The 21248-nt window shown below is 32.2% G+C and overlaps 1 protein-coding gene across 1 annotated transcript in view; it reads right to left on the reverse strand.

Annotated features, from left to right (window-relative positions):
- The window catches only part of LOC129225653 (lachesin-like), a 38977-nt gene extending 22725 nt beyond the window's left edge, over positions 1 to 16252 (reverse strand). The window contains exons 1-4 of the mRNA XM_054860124.1: positions 16127 to 16252; positions 5701 to 5810; positions 4413 to 4538; positions 1826 to 1925 (exon numbers count right to left, since the gene is read on the reverse strand). Coding sequence (XP_054716099.1) covers positions 1826 to 1925; positions 4413 to 4538; positions 5701 to 5810; positions 16127 to 16187 — 397 coding nt within the window. The 5' untranslated portion in view covers positions 16188 to 16252. The remainder of the gene's footprint in view (positions 1 to 1825; positions 1926 to 4412; positions 4539 to 5700; positions 5811 to 16126) is intronic.
- Positions 16253 to 21248: the final 4996 nt, after the last annotated feature.

Raw genomic sequence — 21248 nt, forward strand, 5'->3', positions numbered from 1 at the left:
ATTTTGTAACGGCTAGTTTTGAGAATATTGAAGCAGATAAGTGAAAACTGATGTCAGTCTAACAATTAACGTACGTTTTTCTTAAGATTTTAATGAATTTTGTACACAATAACTATTCAAAAGTTACGATAAAAAAGAGGAAATTTGGGCGCTTTTTCTAACTGGGGCTCTCAGGAGATGCAATTGAGCAGACCGGCGCCGGTAGTAGTCGGCTTTATGGCGCCGTGGTTTCGTTGGGTTGTTTAATTTTTATACATGAAAAAGATTTGCCCATATTCAAGGTCATATTGCCAACTGTCAATCATGCATCATGCAATAGTGATACTCGAGATAAAATAAATAAATTAACCATAAAAAAGTGTGGGGGGGGGGGGGGGGGGTTGCTCCGCCGAATCGCCGCCGTTGGTAATGCAAAAAAGAGATGTCAAACTGCTTTAACTGTTTACTTTAATTGATTAAATGCTTTTTGAGACAAGTGTGTGCTGTCAGTATACCTTTATTAAGAAGAAAACAGATTAATTACACTTGACGTAAAATGTAGTAAACCTTTCGCAATTGTTTCGATTGTGTTCTAAAAAGGGAACAACAGCCCATTTTGAAAAAGGTAAATTAAGTAGTTCCTCCTAATAGCGGACACCTTCCCAATAACGGACAAAACTTCTGGGCTCCTTGACTGTCCGCTATTGGGGAGGTTTCACTGTATTTTCTTTTAGTAATTTCAAGTTGTATGAATTTCTGATCAAATTAATTTTACTAAACTGCAAAAAAGGAAAAATATTTTGAAACTGGTTCTAGTTTTTTTAAAAAATTCCAGGTTTTCTGCATACAAAAATTCATTTTCCTGACATTTCCAGGTTTTCCAGGTGCGTAGACATCCTGAATTCGAAAGCTTGGCTCTGATAACATAAATCCAATTGATGAATAAAAGATCATTCCTGCCAAAATTCCAAGGGGGAAAAATGTATACTTGGGAAAAACCTAACCTGGCAGTGTCAGAATGTCGTGATTAGGATCTGCATAGCCTCTACAATGCAGCGAAGTTAGATTTGCCCCAGCCAGTACAATAAAACACAAATTCCTCACATCATATACACAATCAGGAAAAATGCTTAAAACCTAGGATTTTGCCGGCAAAACCGGTCGAGTTAGCAGGTGTGAAAGATTGAAGGTTTCACATTTGTTGAAGTAGGGAGGAGGAAAGCAGGTTTACTTTACCAGTTAACAAACTGGTTGATTAAAATAAGAATTAGAGATAGTTTTTAAAACTTTAACAGAAAAAAGGAAAATTCATCAGTAACAAATTATTGGTTCCAATGCTTCACAGAACACCAATCAGATGTCTTCTCAGAAGCAAAGATAATAAACCAATTAGAATCAACACAATTAAATGTAAAATTGTGGCCTATCCAATGAGAAAATTAGAATGTTAACTAAGAGTCAGAATTCTCATTCGAGTCAATTTGGAAGAAATCTAACACAGGTCATGCAGTACATTATCCAGAAACATCCAGGATGAAGTAGTTTGCTGAAGTCCACCACCAAACCGAACATAAGTTTAAGCACAGGAAAATAAATATGTTAAGATCAGATTACAAGGCCCTTTTTCTTAATGCAGCCATGCAAACAAAACCTGCCCTATGTATACAGAACTCAGCTGTACGAATGGTTTCCTAAAAATCTAAAAATAAATATTAGCTATCCCCCCCCCCCACACACACACCTTTTTTCTGCCCATTAAATGTTGCCAGGCATTGGCAAATACTCAAACTTTACAATTTGGATCATGCTTCTGGATGATAAAAAGATAATACCTATTTTAACTTACTTCTCACATGTACCCAAGCATCCTCACTCAGTTTACTGGCTGACCCAATAATAACTTGACATTGGTACAGCCCAGTATCAACCTGTTGAATTTTGCTAATCTGAAAAAGATATAAAGGAAGACACAATTTATATAAAACATTACTATATCTGCAACATGAAACACAATATAATCGCATTAGAACAGTAATATGCAGTGCTTGAGCATACAGGTGACTTCCAAACAAAGAATTTATAAAATATTTTGGTAGAAGGTCCTTTACAACATTGAACTCTTTCAAATATCAAATAATTTGAAAGGTAATCAGAAATCTTGAAAAAGCAAGGAAAAAACTACATTTTAGTGCCAGGGTTTGAAATGAAAACAGAACAGGTAAAAGCCACATACTGCACTGAGACTCTTAGATTTAGTGACATAATTTATCGTAACACTGGTTTATCAAAAGGTTAATGTCTTTATCGGAAAAGCCACAGGGAGCCTTACACGTTTTGGGGGACAAAAAGTAGAAAGAGAAGAATATTTTCCCAAAATGATAAGTAGTAGTAGTACGTTGAAAAAGAATTGGATTGGTTGGATAAGGGGACGGTTAAAGAAAAAGAGAAAAAAAGGGAAATTTGAGGATAACATTTCTTTTTTCAAAGGAGTTTATTTCCACTCAGGGAAAAATTAAAATTTCAAAATTTCTAGCACAGTTATGTGTTCAGAAATTCATTACACTTACATTAGAAAATATTACATCAATACTATCAGTTAATCACTGGAAATGTTCAAGTTCAATATATGGTCATTTAATGTGTATATGTACGAATTTATAAATGCATGTCCAAAAAAAAAGATAAAAATAAATATAAAGCTTTCTGTTTAAAAATGTCACATGTAAAAAAAAATCTGCAAATTACTCAAAAAAAAAAAAATTGTTTTTACAGTGGGGTTGTGAAAAATCATGTATATTTCACAAAAAACACCTATATAGATGAATTTTAAATAGTGAATTTTCATATAAATATGATATTTCTACATTATTAATTTCCATCATTTAAGATTTATCAAAAATAAAAATACCATAATTCTATACGCTCTAAATATAATCTTTATAGTAAGTGCACAAAAGCAAATTAGCCATAATAACCATATCTTTATTACCACATCCTAATTACTATTTCTTTTTTTATAAATATGCCTTGTATTACTTAACCTAGAAAATTACCAGTCACAATATGACTGGTGAGAAGTTCTTCTCATTTCCATTTGTAGAAACAAGAAATCTAACAAATAGGGTACTATCTCAATTTGTGATTGCAAAAAACCTAATTTGAATTCAAGACATCAAAAATCAAATGAATGCCAGGGGTTGGATGTTTCTTCTTTATTCTTTGATTATTCAACAGAGTGCTCAAAGCAATTCGTAGCACATGGACAACAGATTACTTGAATATATAGAAGAAGCATTTGAAAACTTTGTAGAATGAAATGCATAAAAATATGACAGTGTGTGTATATGAGGCAGTGAGAAGCAACAGGATGTAAGTGAACATTTTCAAGTTTTGAGCAAAACGGGTTTAAAGATAACATCCTAAGTAGGCTTTCATTGAAATTTTTTTCTAAATCATGCTGTATAGAAGCAACCAGGGCCACTAGTACCATCTCTTGCCCCAAGACAGAAGAGAGGTTCACCTGCCATGTGCACTGTTTATCTCCGGATTTTTAATTTTGCCATTTACATCCCTTTGCTTCTCACTGCCTCATATGTAAAGATAAAAGCATTTAAAGAGTTTAAAAATTCTGCAAACAGCTCTTTTGGGGTTGAAAATCAAACCCCTTCTTCAGTGCATAAAAAGAGCGATGAAACAACTAAGTCCGACAATGGACAAGTGAATGAGAAAAAATAAGGCATGGAAGAATAAATACACTGAAAGTGGCCAGAACTGGAAACAGTGCCAGCAGAAAACAGCAAAGGCATCCTGTACCTAGAAAAAACATCATACACTGAAATATTTTTTTAAAAGAAAGATTTCCAAACACAAGGGGTGTGCTCTACAAATCATTCACTAATAAAGTGGAATTTTTCCAGATACAGTAAGATTCCAAAAAATCTAAATCGTAAGTGGAAGAACAACCATGGATAATTTTGGTAGAAGCTATGGGTTCAGGACCAACAATGTTGGGTGATGGAGGAACGTTTAAAATCCTGTTTTTTGACAAAATTTTCATATTCCTGCATACGGAATTTGAGAGCACGTCTGGTCTGTCCTATGGATGCCAATCCACACTGACAGGAAATAATGTTTCCAGTTCCCGCCACTTTCAGTCTATTTACTCATGTCTTTTTTTTTTCTTTTTTGTCCACTTGTCTGTTGTCAGACTTGGTTGTTCCATCTCTATGCAAAGAAGAAGGGGCTTGATTTTATAAAACCAAAACAGCTGTTTGCAATTTTTAAACTCTTTTTAAATGCTTTTATTTGTGCATGCATACAGATTGTCATATTCTTACTCAGATTACTTGAAGCATGATATTGGAAGCTATGCTGGAGAAAGAATATTGAAAATTGATTTGATAAGCAGCTAAACAATTGAAGGTGATACTCACTTGCAATGTATAAGTACTACTAGCATCATCATGTCTAATGGAGTACCGCTGGTCAGGAATGATTTGTGTACTGTCTCGTGATATAACTGACGCTGAACCACGTTCATTTACTTTCACCCATAAAACCTGCAAAAATGAAGCAAAAGAAAATCTTTTAATTCTAAGCATAACTCTTGGTGGTGAATTGACAGTAGAGCAAGTACAAAATACAAATGTGATGCCCAGCAACCGGCTATGGACCCAGATAGGCTGGTCCTAGTCAATTTATTAGACACCAACCAAAACCAATGGCCCTCTTAAAGCTATCCACCCCCTTGTCAATCAATAATCAGAGAAAAACTAACTTTCTGACTGAGCTTTATCAAACACCATTTTTATACTCTAACCACTAAATTCAACCACACACAATGAGTAGAGTTAAAATTTTTCGTTTCTTTAAAACAGAAATATTCTCCAGGAGAATGACAGCAAAAATGTTTCATACTCTATTCTTTAACTTCAAAATGTTTACGAGAACAACAGACAAATCATATTAACAAAATACTAGAGTAATCCAACAAAATGATAATAATAAACAGTTTTATAGTACACCAGATTAAAAATTCCTTTTTTTAACTTTAATAATTGAACTCATTCCTAGGACAGGAGAATGACATGAAAACCTGGTGAAAACGATGTACTTTGATGATTTAAATAATTAAATTTATTTAAAGAATGCTATTTTACACCTTTAAGTATGCTTAATTCTGTACTCCAAATTGAATTTGCGGAATGTTGATACAAATTTTTAAAATAATTTAAGTCCATTTGAAAAACGGATGGGGATACGTCAAAAGTGTGACTTTCAGGTTATTCAAAAAAATTTTTAGTAAAAACTAAATGAGTTAGTGTTTTAATAAGAGAAGAATAACATCAGATAAGTTATTTCTAATTAAAAAAATGAAAACACTTTTTGGGTTAAACAATTTTTGTGTTAGGTTATGGGGACAATATTGTTAAGATTTTGGAGAATCACCCATATATATATAATCACCCTGAGGTTCTTGACGAGTACCTTGTCCATTTAACATGTAACTCTGATATTGCCTAATTGTAAGGTGGTTAACCAGTTCACAGTTTAAAAAATACTCTTTATCAATAGAAAAATAAATATTAAGTATAAAGGAAATAAATCGTTATGAATTTATAATACTACAAGAAATTTTAATCATTTGCAATTATTCTAAACAATTTAGTGCATAAAAAATTAATTTATCTAATGTACAAAGAACAGCTAAAAAACACATACCGGATATTGAGAAGCATAATGTACAGAGCAATGCAAATCGATGGTGTCACCAAGATTTGCATATTGTGTCTTTGTAATGTAAGAGATGGATGGGTTTTGCTGTCCTTCAACTAAAACAAAAATATTTAATTTTAATAGTAGAAATAAATAACAAATATAAATTTTGTACTAAAAGGAATAACATATATTTCACAAGGTCAGACACATGATCTAAACAAATGGATTAAAATTAATAAATTTATTCATGATTAAAATTTATTGATTTTTCTTTTTTTTTTTTTAAATATATATCTATGATTGAAATCAGGTTTAACAGCAGTTAGAAATTCTCATCACAAATCTAAATGTTCAAATTTTTAAACCCTCCAGGAGGCAGGAACATGCCCACTTATTGTTAAAACTCGGTAGAACAGCTAAAGTACATTCGTGCTTGCCGCCATAAAAGACTTTTCAAGAGAGGATCAGTGAGATTTTAAATGGAATCTCCCTCTTCCACAATGAGTATCAATTTAAATATAAGACGCAATACAACCATAGCTAGATAATGTAGACGCACATGTGCTTGTCGCGCACTGATATATTTGCCGCTATGCATATACATTTGCTGCAAATATGTACTTCGCTCAAAATTTTTAAATTAATATCCATATTAAACAATGGTTTTTTTTTTTTTTTTTTTGAAAATTTGTAATGAAATTCATCTCTTGCTTTCATGGATACATGGTTAAAAGCACAAAAAGCATTGCCTTTTACTGAAAATTTTATCCACCCACTGTATATTTTTTTAAGTACTTGCAGATAGTTTTGAGTTGTGTGCACAGATATTTTATGTTTTTATCTTACTATGAATACAACAAAAAAGAAAAATATTCCTTTTCAAGCCATGCTTTTCCAGAAACAAATTAAGTACTGCCTGTTTTTTCTTTTAGCAGAATTGGACTGACTTCTTCTGGAGTTGTCGGCTAGGTACTGGATCAGATGTTACTGAGGATCCTTTCCAATAAAAAATTTTGAAATTGTGTGCTAAAAAACTGCATTTTGTTACATTTTGGAGCTTGTAAAGTCATTAAACTGAAGCTATATTTTTATATACAGTGGGACAGCAATTTTACCACTGTCCGTTTCATACATTATCAATGATAAGGACGAATGATTTGAGGATGCCCCCACAGCTAATCCAGGAATTCTAAGCATAAAACTCAACAATTTTTGTTTGGGAATGCCAACAAAGAAAAAAATTTGCAAACAGATTGTGCTATAAGCTATAAATGAAATTGTATCTAAAATAAGTAATTATTACACATTTTCCCCAACTACTTTATTGGATCCTAGCCGTACCTCCACAGTTTTGCCCATAGTAGAAAATTAAAATTTCATTTGGTTTGCCTGTATATTTACAAATAATGGATGATGAATTTCTCGCCAATTTGCTATGTTTTTTTTGCTCACCAGTGTTCGCGCTCAATTATCCGTAACATGGGTCCCAGGGACCCATTAATGAAATAGATTTGGGTCCTTTGGTGGAAAAAATGAGTCCCTTAAATTTTAAACAGAAAATCTTAGTGCAAAAATGAATAATATAAAAATATTTATACTTGGGGGGGGGGGGGAGGCATGAAATAAAATAAATTGGTTATTTTTGCCCTAATTTTTTTGTGATTTCATCATTGTAAAATTATTTTCAAATAATACACTTGCAAGACTCAGTTATGTGAGAAACTATTTGGTCAGTTACAATGAGATTAACTCAAAATTTACTTTAAAAATGGGTTTTACCATAAAATATAAAACAAGTGCCTCTGATTGATCAAGCAAAAAGCACTCCCTTAACTTTTGTTTTCCTGGAAATTTTTCTTAGTGAAAAAAGCAAACAGACCCCCCCCCCCCCCTTCCCAATTATCATTGGCAATTACATAATAATAATAATAAATCGCAAGCGAATGAACCCAACGCAAAAATCGCGATCGCAAAAACGAAACATTTTCTCATATGAGTGTGAAAATTGCTCATTTGCAATCTTAAATCAGTATATTTGACTTTATTTTGACTTGTTCAAAATATCTGTTTTGATTTTTGTTCTATTTTTAAAATGGTCATTTTGAAAATGGCGCGATCGATTAATACCCGACTTTTGCAAGTGGGTCATTCCATGTCAGTTCAACCACACCCCAACACCCACCATCTCGGATTTCAATGAAACTTTGTATACTTCTATGTTTCATAGTCCTATGCAACCTCCTAAAGTATTTCTTCTCTATTTAAAATTGTTTTTATTTTATGACCCTTCAAAGTTTTGAGATTTTGCGTTAGTTGTCATTCACAGTTCTCTCAGAATGAACTGCAGCTGTTTGCAAAAAAAATTATTTCTCAACAACTAAAGATAAAAAGTTTTTGAAAATTTTCACATTATACATTAAGACTTCAAGCATTTTAGAAAAAAATATATCAAAGATCTGAATTTATATTCAGCAATTGAAAAAAATTAACAAACTGAAAATTTTAAAATTTTTTCAATAAAAAAATGATTTTCAAAATTTTAATTTTTTGGCATGAGGGTCTAAATTAAAATAATTTATATATTTTTTTAAATGATCAGTAACATGTGTGCTAACATATAAAATGAGAATCTTTAGGGGACTTTGAGGGATTCTGCCCCTTTGCCCCCCTTTATTTTGATAAAAGAAAAAAAATCGATCACAATCTTACAAACTTAGCTAATTACTAATAGCATCAAAAAAAATTTGAATAATGACATACATTGGTGTTTAAACCCAAATTTAAACATTTTAATACTCAAGATTTTTTTGAATTGAAAGTAGTTAATTAAATAAATTAATAATAAACAATAAAAACAGGTTATCGCGAAATTCGAAATTTTCCTACAACAATTTATGCATACTAAAAATTATTGTTTAGTATGTATTAAGACAACATAGAAATTAAAAGAGAAATCATCTAATTCTAATTTATAACTAGGCAATTAATAAAAAGTATCACAAATCCTATAAATACCAGCTCATAGTTCTTAAATTCCTTCTACCTTATGTCTGTTTTCCTACTAAGAAGATTAGAAAATATGTATGTCATTCTAATTATTGTGTTGTGTGTAATCAGATCTAGACCAAATACAAGTAAAAATTTGATATCTGTCCAGTAATGATTTCTCTAACCAACTGGGCAAAGAACAGACTAAAAGACAAATTCGAAGCTAGACATTTCTAGTTCGCAGAGCTTTTAACTTGTTTCATTAATCTAATGCAATATCAAACTGAAACATGGATTTGTTTTCCGCTTATCAAACAGATTAGCCCAGAAAAGTTCAATTTCCCGTGCCCCCTCCAAAAGATTTTTCTATATCCGCCCCTGAATTGCGGTATGTTGTTTAAAGCCACTCTTTATTTTATACAAATGATTTATAAACATTCTACTCTAAATATTCCTGTTTAAATACAGTGAAACTTCAGTAACTGGACACACTGATAACCCCTGTAACTGGACATTTATTTTTCTTAGGGTTGGCCCAATGCCAAATTCAATGGCTGAAAATCTATCTAGCTTGACACACATTTGCGAGAACCCCCTATCAGTCCACACCCAATTGCTATTCTAGTTCAATTTTTGCTACCAACATTCTTTCATATTAACTTTTTCTCAGAGTTTTAGGAAATCTCTTTTAGAGAATTCTATCTTTTATCCAGGGGAGTAAGCAACCACTCTGTGCTGTTAGTGCAATTCTAAAAGGATAGGATAAAATATACCAAACTGTAGAGAAAGAAGGCACAATTATACCTGTATTCTAAATAAGTGTGAGCAGGACTTTTTATCTTTAACAGACATGACTAACAAGAAGCTTTTATCTCTTTTCAACAATTATGTATTTATGCTTCACAATATATTCAAATATATTATTGATTTTACTATATACTTTTCAAAGAAAGAAAACGAAAAGAATAGAAAATTCCTTTACTGGAATTAGTTTTCATAATGTGAATATTAAGCATCAGTAAGTAAGTTGTACACACAGAAACTCTTTAGGAATTAAAATTTTAGAACCCCAGTAAGTTGACGTCCACTTAAGTCGAAATTTTTTCATGTTTCCTTGGTTTGTTGAGTTATGGAGGTTCCGTTGTAGTTTGAATTAGCACATTTTATATTAATTTCTTTTCTCTATTCTATTTATTGCACTTAATTGCATTGCACTAGTGTACACTCCCAAAAGCAGTTGAGGAAAAGATGCAAGTTATGTTGGGGGGGGGGAATCCGGACAAATATTGTTTTTTTCCCTTGCAAATACTAATTTAGTTTCTTATTCTCATTAAAAAATATACAAAAATCCATTGAATATGAGAGATGCAATTTATTTCCTCATTTGCTATGAAGGGAGGGGGGAAGTTAATTTACTTTATTTAGAACATATTATTACTAAGCAATCAAGCTATTAACTTTTAAGGGGTGTTAACTATTTTCAAGAAATGAAAAGGATGAATTTGTTGCTGTACAGCAGTAACACTAAAATGAAAAACAGTTCTACTATTCTTAAAATACACCGCCAGCTCAGTTATTCCATCCGAGGACTGCAGTTTCGTGCTTTTTAGCACTCATCAGCCCGGAATAGGAATCACATGAGCTGGAGGCGAAAAATCTCTTAAGGGAGCCAAGAGAGCCAAACAAACTGGTAGCTAATACAGAATTAGCAAGCCAGGAGAATTAGGGCGGTAACTTACTACAAAATACAGTTCCATACCTGCCAACCTCCGAGAAAAAAAATCCGGAAGATTTTTTTATTTTTATCCACAAGATTTTAACGCAAAATAAAATCAAACAGGACACCTACCCTCTTTACATTTAACAATATATTAGTTATGAATTTCATATCAATTGAAATTATTTTCGTTTAGTAAATATTACTTTTATTGCTTTCTTTAAAAGTTTGGAAATAACATTTGTTACTCATCTTAAAAAAAGAACGAAGCAAAAACAGCTCGAATTGAGAGAATGAGAAGATAATTGGCGCCGAAATTGTGCCCCTAGTTGCCCGCCGCGACGCTTGCTTTGATTGGATCCCGACGAAGTCATGCGCTGTATCACTCAGTGACGTCATAATCTTGCCCCGCTTCTTCTCGTGCCATTCTCTTACGGCAACCTTTCCTTGGCTACTTGGCCTAAAACGCGGTGCCGCGTTCCACAAAAGTATCGTTAGCGCCAAAATTGGCGAGATAATTATTTTTCCTACAAAACGTGAAAAATCCGGAAGATTTTGCTCATAACCGGAAAAACGGAAAAGGACATAAAAATCCGTAAAACTTCCGGGAAATCCGGAAGGGTTGGTAGGTATTCAGTTCCACTATGGGCAGTTCTCAAAAGGTGGGAGCAAACACAGACCTCAACTTTGAAGCTTCAACACCAAATAACTTTCATTTTAATTAACTCAAAAATTTTTGAGTTAAATTATAATACTGTATAGAGACAAGAATTAACATAAATTATGGAAAATATGCTCTTTAAATGCCCTTAAAAAAATATTTTCTTTGCTAAAAGGCGGAATTTTGGACATACCAAAACGTTAACTGAGCAAATGTACCATTAAAGAAAAATTTTTTAAAATTATTTCCATATGTTTCAAAAAAAATTTAAAGGTATGAATCTTACACTGAATAATTTTTTGTTAATATTTTACACAAATAACAAAAGTAAAGACAGATTATTCACTTTGTAAACGATTTTAGAAAATAGTAAGTTTGAAATTTGATGCATGTCCAAAATTTACGATTTTTACAATGCTATTTTTTGAGAACTAAGTATATGATGTTTTCATTTTAAAGGTGTTTATCGAGCCTCAGAATCAATTTTTAATTGTTTAAAAGTGTTTTCATAAGCTTTTATGCAGTATCTTAGAAGAAAAATAATTTTTTTTAACCGTATATGTGAGATGTCCAAATGGCGTTACGATCTTGACGACGAATAATTCTGTCCATTTATTCATAATTTTTGATGATCTACTGTCTTCTAACCTCAATAAAAAACGTTATTATAATGTTATCTTCTTTAATCCATTGGTATTTTGCATAATTAATATGTTACACATTGAACAATACATAAATTACAGTAGAAACATGGCTGATTATGATCGAACCGAAAGCCATTTTGCGCTAAAATCGCCAAGCAAACCTCCTCCGGCGACAACACAGTATACGATAAGCGAAAGGTTACCAGAGAGGAATTCCAATTTGACAAATGTAGTGTATCGTCAGCTGTACCAATTTTGGCGACTTTATCACCTGCGCTAGCATTTTTTTTTTTTTTCCGCTTTTATTATTTTAGAATTCTTTTTCTCTTCTTTCTTTTGAAAACATAATTTAACGATCTCCAAATAGAAATACGAATTTCTTTCTTCAATTATTTTTTTAGACATCATTTTAATTCTTATGACATTAGAAAAAATAGTCATTATTAAAACTGATGTCACTTTTTACAATTGTATTATTTTTAGTTTGAAGCTTTTTTTTAACTTTGCATCAATTTCTTCAAAATCATTCCAAAACTTTATTATATGTAAGGAGCAGCATGTATAGCCATTCAAGTATTTCATTAATATCCTCTTTATTATTAAATTGCAAAATTTAAAAAGTAGTAAATAAAATTTTCATTGGAAAAGTTAAAAATCAGATTAACAATTGTCAAAAATGGTGAAACTTACGTTATGATGATGTCCAAAATCCGTCACCTACAGGACAACAATGTCCAAAATCTGTTACCTACAGACTGCTGATTTAATTTGCTAATTAACAATTTTTACAAATACCTGCTGTCTTTTCATGTTCATATATTGTGTTTTAGGTATGCATACTATAGAATAAAAGCAAAATTGATGTCAAATTCGAAAATTTTTGAAATTGCTCAAAGTTAACTTTTTTGTTCCCACCTTTTGAGAACTGCCCCTATAGCAATTTTTCGCAAACATAAGGGTTTAGGTGGGAGGGGGGGGGGATCCTGAAAGTGCTAGAAACTGCATGATTATAAATTGGTGTTAAGAGTTAATTTTTGTTTTTCGTTGTCTTAACTAAAATGCAGTAATCTGTATGCAGATATTGTCTGTAACTTTTAAATTTCATGATATCTTATTTTCAGAATGTCTATATTTTAAACAATTTTTAACTACTTCAAATTTAAAAAAAGCTTAAATATTAAATTTATATGTCTGACTTCAATATTAAACACACTTTATATATATATTTTTTAAAAAATAATTGTTGGGAACTCTGTTTTCAAAGACATAGAAGAGCTTTTCTCTGATGCTTTCATTTTTTCTGAAGAGGGGGGGGGGGGCAGAATCCCTCAAAGACCCATAACTTTTTTCATAGGGGAAGTTAGGACTCATACTCATGATCATTTTTCATTGTTAAACATGATTTTTAAAACTGACCCTGATGTTAAAAATTTGACAATGGCTTTTTTCACCAAAAAAAAAAAATCAAAATTTTTCTTTTTCCAATTTTTTAAAAATTCTTAGTATAAACCAAGATTATTATAATATTTTTAATAAAAATATTCAAAATCTTAGCCTTTTTTATGAAAATTTCCAAAAAGGTAAGTTTATTAGTTGCTAAGAAACAATTTTTTCCCATTAAACAACAGTTCAGTTTGAATGTCTTAAAAATGACAAAGAATGCAAAATCAAAAAATTTGATAAGTCTATAATATCAAAATACATTGAGATTGAAAGAAAAAAAAACTAAGGGATTGCTTTTTACCACAAAATAAGGAAGTATACCAAGTTTCATCAAAATCTGTGGTGGTACATGTTAAAATCCCATTTTTACGGTAGATTGGGTGGAACTACCCCATATTTTAAGTTATTTCAAATGAAAAAGAAGCTTAGATTTTTTTTACATTTGAGCCTAATGTTCAACACACTGTATATTTGAATTTTTGTCGTAATTGCTGACAATTCTGTTTTTAAGAATATGGAAGAGATTGTTTGTATGATGTTTCCTGCTTTTTTTTCAGAAGGGGGGGGGGGGGGGCAGAATCCCTCAAAGTCCTCTAATGTTTTTTATTGGATAAGTTAGAATACATATTCATGATCATTTTTTTAAAAAATTATGATTTTTAAAGCTGACACTCTTGTTGAAATTCAGAATTATGTCAGCACCTTTTTTTGACAAAAAAAATTTAAAATTTTCACTTTTCTAATTTTTTAAAAATTTCTTATGTAAACTAAAATTATTAAGATATTTTTTATCAACATGTTCAAAGTCTTTACATTTTATGCAAAAATTTTCAGAAAGATTATAGCATTACTTACCAAGAAACAATTTTTTTAATAAACAACATCTTCTCAGTTTGAGTGTCTCAAAAATGATAAAAAATGCAAAATCGCCAAATTTCAAAAGGCTATAAAATCAAAACGAATTGATATTGAAAGAAAAAAAATTAGGGGGTTGCTTATAACCATAAAGGGATGAAGTATACCAAGTTTTATCAAATTCCGAGATGGTGGGTGTTAAAATCCCATTTTTGTGGTTGATTTGACGTGGAATGACCCAAGTCCAAATAAAAATAACCCATCAGAAAGAGATGAATTATTAGAAAAAGAACAAGGTTAAAGTGCTTTTGTATAAAATTCAAGTATTCATAAGCAATTTAACAAGAAAAATGTAAAGTTCCGAACTCTTTGTGTTTAGCGCGATCTGGAAAATATTCGCCATTTTTTTCTCCCCTCTTTTTATTGGGGATGCAAAATGATGATTTTCAAAAGTAATTCTGGTTACATGAATACCAAACTGCAATATTTTTACTGTACAATTGTCTTGTATTAATCCTGAAGATTGCATTGAAAACCTCTCTCATTTTTAGTCTTCATTTCTGTTTTTAGGAATTTCCTCAAGACAAAAGTTGAGGGAAAGCTTATTCTTAGAATACAGTACAATGGGCTTTTTGTGAACTTGCTCCCTGAGCTCTGCCCAAGAGGTCACTGTAAGCTCCAGTCTTATCACTAAGATTCCATTGACTGGTCCACAATTTGGGTGTGATTGAATAGCTGATAAACAGATAGGGTCATTTTAGTCCCTTTCTGTTGATTCTCCTGGTCATTTTGAAGCTTAAAAGCATTTACTAAATAGATCTTTAGCATTTTCTCCCATTTTTTTTCTGGTTCTTATCTTTTGGGTTTTCTGGGTCCCTGGGACCCGATTTTTCGCGGAAGTTGCGTCCCTTTCCCGCGAATTTGCGTAAAAAACCCGCTATAGCGCGTAAACGCGAACCCTGGCTCACATATGTTAAGATTCCACGTTATGATAACTTGGCAATTTACTCCTTATATAATTTGCTTGGTAAAATGTCCTTAATATTGAAATAGAAAAAGAACAAAATCAAATTTTCAAAAAATTGCTTTGAGGTGCTCACCCCTATGCTACTAACTAATTCTGTGCCAAATTTCATGAAAATCAGCCAAAAGGTCCAGGCGCTTTGCGCGTAACAGACATACAGAGATCCAGACATCCAGAGATATAAAAAGTTTTAGCTGTATTATTAATTAGTGGTACCCGCACGGCTTTGCCTGTAGTAGAAAAATAAAAGGTCATTTGGTTCACCCATATACTTACAAATAATGGATGATGAATTTCTCGCCAATTTGCTATGCTTGTCCATGTTACGGATCCACGTTATGATAATTTGGTAATTTACTCGCCCACGTTGTGATAATTTGCTCGGTGAAAAGTTCTTAAAATTGGAATAGAAAAAGAACAAAATCGAATTTTCGAAAAATCGCTTCGAGGTGCACACCCCCATGCTATAAACTAATTGTGGCAAATTTCATTAAAATCGACTGAACGGTCTAGGCACTAAGCGCATCACAGAGATTCAGATATCCAGACAGACTTTCAGCTTTATTATTAGTAAAGATAAAGCAGAATCTATGCTTATATTTTGAACAGGGCCCAATTTTTAAATTTTTCCGCAAGGAACAAGTTTTACTACTGGTCCAACAGAAAAAGTAAAATCGGGTTTCCACTGTTTTCATGTTTTTAATTTTCATGTTAGTTACCGACTTGCTTTTTTTTTAATATTTGGCAGATTACTCTTTTACTTTACATTTAAGTGACTGTTACCAATTATGTTGCAAATTATTTTTCATTTTCATGTAGCTTTTCGTCTTGCTTTCTTTCTTAAAAAAATTTTAAATTTCAGCAATATTAATTTTGGCACCATTTGACAAGTAGATAATCGCTTTGTTTTGATTAGTTTGGAAAATTATTTTTATAACAAGTCAACTGTTCCAAATTATGATAATTCCCCCATAATGCATGAGAGATCTGCACTTACATCGTTGAAAAATATTATTAAAATTTACCTTACACTTTAAAGGAACCACACCCAAATAAAATTCATAATATATTTAATAAAACCAGCCTTATTTACTCACCCGTGTGAAACTCTAAGATGAAAAAAGTGCAAATTATTAATAAAATACACAAATTCATCATCGAAAACCTTTTTTTAAAAATCACTATCCCTATAAAAAAGAAATTTGAAAAGCAAATTCTAATGTAAACAAACTTCTAGAAGGAAAACGTTACGGTTAGAGCTAAAATTTGGATAAGATTCACCTCTACTGATTTGATTTTTCGTCTGAGGGCTTTTCGCTTAAGGGTGCGTTCGCATACCTCGAATGGTCAACCGGAAACTAACCGCTGCATCCTATCATATACCAATCGACCGCAATTTCAGCTAGTTGATTGAATCAAGTCACATTTCTTCTTCTTCTTCTTCTTTCCGGCGTTTCCACGCAAAAAGATAGGCGATATGGAAACAGAATCAAGTCACATTTTTGACAAAAAATAAGTATCTATCCAATGTTCCCGGTTCCCAATCTTCCCATTTCGGTTTAAATAAACCAGCAAAAGCGCCATCTAGAAAGTTTAGGATTAGAATATGGGAGTGTGCGCTCTTCAATCCGCTCTGCATACTGCGGCTATTTACCGTCTCTCCAGTCATTGTTTTTGTTGACACTTAGCGTGATCAAAATTTGCAAAATATTGGAGACATTTAGATATGTTTCAGTACCTTTCGTAAGTAACTGAATTCTTTAATATTTTACAAAGTCCAAAAATAAACGTTCACTTGAAGTTTTTAACGTTATCAGCGGATATTTCTGAAGTTTTCCTTGCTTCCTGAAAATGGAGAAGAAAGAAACGATCTTCTTGTTTCGTTTTTTTTCTTACTAATCCATGGATGACTTTAGTTCGTTTATTTACTATATTTTGGAAGTTATTTGAATTTCTTTTGGATCTTATGTTTTACTAAAATTTGCCTATGCAGTTGTCACAGAATAAATCTGATTTAGACATCATATTATCATTAACACAATGCTCTGTATTCAAAAAAATTCCGAATTTTTATCATAAATGGAACATAAACAATGTTTTCAAACCTATGCTCGATTAATAATACTTTTTGTTAATATACTTGTGACTGAGAATGTTCAAGAAATGAGATAATACACCCTTACTGACTATTTTACTGAAAAAATTGTTGCTGATCTTTTTTTAACATTGAATTAATCATTTGTATCAATATTTGTAGATATTTTCAATAGTGAGGATTTTATGTTAGTTAAGTCAAAGAGCAATCTATTAAAACTTAGCAAAACGTAAGTCCTTAGTCCTTATCTAATTCCTTATGAACACAAAATCCTCTCAAGTAGACTTGCAATGGTGAACTCCACCATGTATAACCAGAGATGAGGTTTCTTTACCGCAGGAGACCAGATTAAGTGGCGAACTAAGGGTTGGCAAGAGCAAGAAATGCGACATATTGCCATGATGATTTCAGGGGAAAAAAATTCTTATGATTTTTTTGTGGAAAAAAATTGATAAGAACAAAGTTGGAAGGGGAAAAAAACAATCCCTATTGAATTTCTATGAAATAGCATGCGGGAGAGGGGTGCCATTCTTATAGTTTGCTAGGACAGCTAAACCCCATAGGTACGCCACTGACTACATTTAAGTTAGGCAGTCTTAAAAGAGGCTGTATCAGTTCATATTAGGGCTGGGTGATGTAGGAAGTTCTACATCGTGATGCATCGCCAACCTTACATCGCGATGTAGTGATGCATCACGATGTAAGGGGTTTTTTTTAAAACTAAACTTGCTTGTTTAAGTTTTACAAAATATATACAAGGTAGAAAAATTATATATCATGCCAGATATGAATTAACAGATTATAAAGCAGTGATGCTAAAAGCGCAAGTTAGTGAAAAATATGGAAGAAAGGTTTTGAGATTACAATGAGCCTGCTTTTTCAATGCAAAAAAGATGTAAGTAAATGGACGCAAAGTCATGCATTCCATTCAAAAGCTCACATATTCTTGCATTAAAAAAAGGTTCCTTGTAATCAATAGCAAGAGAAAGGAGCCGCACCGGGTGACACTCAAAGAGGATTTCAGATTTCATAGTTTATTAAAAATATAAATACTTTTATTCTGCAAATTTACACCAATATATTCTAAATTATATTTAATTCAACAAATTTAACAAAAATAAAGTGCATCTAGGATAAATTTTGCATAAAATGGGTTCACAGTCTATATTTGTCTTCAAAACTTTTGTTATGCCACAAAAATAGAACTGAGTTGTTTCTGAAAATTTTATAAAGTTCATTTTTACAAAAACACATGTATGAAGTTTTTGTTTGGGGGTGGAGTGGCGGTCAGTGACACTACGAGTTGCCGACCAGTGTGACATCTGTGCTAGAATCTCTAATTCTTGTAACACCAAAATACATACATGTTACATTTTTTGTTGCTATTTTGCTCTTTAATTATTTTTTTTTTCTGGCAAGTGACTAATGAAAAACAGTTGATCAACATATCTTTCATTTAAGAACACATGTGCAATTCTTACATGTTTTGGAAGAAATGAAGGTCTAACTCTTTGCACTTTCATTGTTAAATCACATTGGAGTGACACACTGATAATTAACATCAATGTGAAAAAATTAGAGATTAAAACAGCAGCAACCCTGGATCGGTGTCTGTACATCGGAGCAGTATCGATACATCGGTTTAGAGAAAAATTTTAAACCAATTTAACAATGTAGGATGCACACCGGTTTTCAGTGATGTATCGCCAAAGTCGCCCAGCCCTAGTTGACATATGTACAAATAAAACTTTTGTGCAATTACAGTGAAACCTCTCGAAGCGGCCACCCTTGTTTAGCAGCCAGTTTTCCACGACACGGAATTTTCGGCTTACCTGCATAGTGTTAAACAGGGTTTGTATTTCCTTAAAAAACCCTTAATACACCCTTAATTTCATCATCAAAATTAAAGTCCCTAAAAAAACTTAAAAAGTCCTTAATTGTCTGAAAATTTCCTTAATTTTTTTAAACAATGTCAAATTTGGTCCCCCTTTTCTAATTTAACCCTTCATATCTTCATTCTCTGTGATATTTGCCAAAAACGTACGTTTGGGGGACATGCCGATAATGTCAAACATGTGTTTCGCCGAAAATTGCATACCTTGTATTAGATTTCAATCTTTTTGCATCCTGCAAATTTTTCAATCATATTTAATGTTGGAAGGTTTTTCATCACATGCCACTTTATATCTGCTTATTTTATTCATTATTTCAATCATATTTTTATTTTTTAAATTTATTTTAGAAAAAATGCAAAAGACAATAAAAAAATGTGTTCCACTCCCAGTCTTGGCTTGTATTGAAACTCGGCATGGTTGCTTTTTTTTATGTGTTTAAGAAAGCGTTAAAAATATTTATGGTGAATCTCTAGTGGTTTAGGTTAGGCTTTACAGGCTGTGAAATGTGTTTAATTTCATAATTAAATGAAGCAACTTCAAGGGTTTTTTTTTCTTTTTTTTTAAGTCCTAAAATAGTGTTATGAAGTTTTTAAAACCAAATTATGAGTTCCAATGCAAGGAAAATTGTAATCAATTATGTATTTATTTATTTTCAATTCTTACTATGAAAAGTATGTTCTACCTTATAAGGAAAACTTTACAAACAAACCTAATTTTAAAATTTACGTTCTTATTTTCAATACCTTAAATTCAAATGTTTTAGATAAAAAAAGGTATTCTTCTCTAAAAAATATATAAGATTGACCATATTGAGTGGTGCAGCTAAGATTGAACTCCGGCTCCATCAGCCCCTTTTTTCATGCACTTATGAGTTAGAAATAGCTGCCTCTCTTTCAAAATTTAAATTTATATAGAAATAACAAACTTGGGAGAAATGGTGCAGTATAGAAGATTTGTACAAAATGAGATTTTATTAACAATAACAAATGAAAAGCAATAATAACAAAATCGTAATTTAACTATCATGTAGAAAAGAGACTTTAGTTCTTTTTCTCAATTTGCCTCTCACTCCAATAATGTATGCCAGTGGCGCAGCAAAGAGGGGATTTTGGAGGTTAACCCCACCCAGAGACATTAGTTTTAACATAAATGCTTATTCTAATACAGTAGTTTAAGCATATGAAAGGACTGTTTTAATCACGAAACTCCCAGAAGAAAATAGTTTTGACCAAAAAACCAATCCCAGAAGACATTTTGGTTCAAAAACTTTTTCCAGAAGGTATTTTTGATCAAAAAAACCTCTCCAGAAGGTTTTTCTGACTGTGCTAGTGATGTATGCTAAAAAAAATATTGCTTCAATCTATATATATAATTCTCTTACGTGCCGGCAAATGAAGGGGTGAATTTCTAAACCTCTGTTGGCAACACTTCGCCGATAAATCATGTAAACAAACTTCTACGTTGTTTTGAAATCTTGAATCACAGAATACTCAACGAACTTTTTTTTTTTTTTGAGATGAGTTTGAGTCGGGCTGTGGCCCATTTCAACCTTAATCAGCAAAGAAAAGCTCAAAGAAGGCAGGAAACCGTTCTTGAATCCAATTTAAGACGAGCCATTTCCAGAGTTGTATTCTCTGATTCGCTGCCGATAATTTTTAGCGGCTGGGGAATTTTCAGTCAGCAGTTCCTTCAACAGATCAGGTGCGTCACACAATGCCGGTAACCGCACCTTTCCGTCATGGCAACATTTAGTATATTTATTTGCAGTATTACGCTCTTTCTGCCAATAAAGAGCACCACAAAATTCGCATTCTTCACACATTGCTCCACAATCATGTTCATCGGCAATGTTGTTTTGAACGCGTAGGCGCTTTGAGCGTCGTCTATTCTCTGCTTCAGTACGACAGTTCAGTTCAAAATGAATAACCGAGAAAGAATTTACTTTATTCCTTTTATTCTCAGCTGAAAGGTTTCGCCAAATTTGTTTAGGGTTATAGTAGTTTTAGTATTGTGCAAGCAAAGTAGCCTTGGCGAGTTTTCGCGTTTTTAGTTAAACCATTTTTTGTTCGTGACGTGGCAAGGATTCAGAATAACAACAAGAAGGACAAACGTTTGAGAAAATATGTTTGGTGCTCTCTGAGCCTGTTTTTAGTCATGGCCAGCTCTATGTGGCATTATCAAGAACAAGATCTTTTGAAGCAGTGTCAGTTGTGGCTCCCAAACGGGACA

Source organism: Uloborus diversus, chromosome 7 (assembly GCF_026930045.1).
Source record: "Uloborus diversus isolate 005 chromosome 7, Udiv.v.3.1, whole genome shotgun sequence".
Taxonomy (NCBI): domain Eukaryota; kingdom Metazoa; phylum Arthropoda; class Arachnida; order Araneae; family Uloboridae; genus Uloborus; species Uloborus diversus.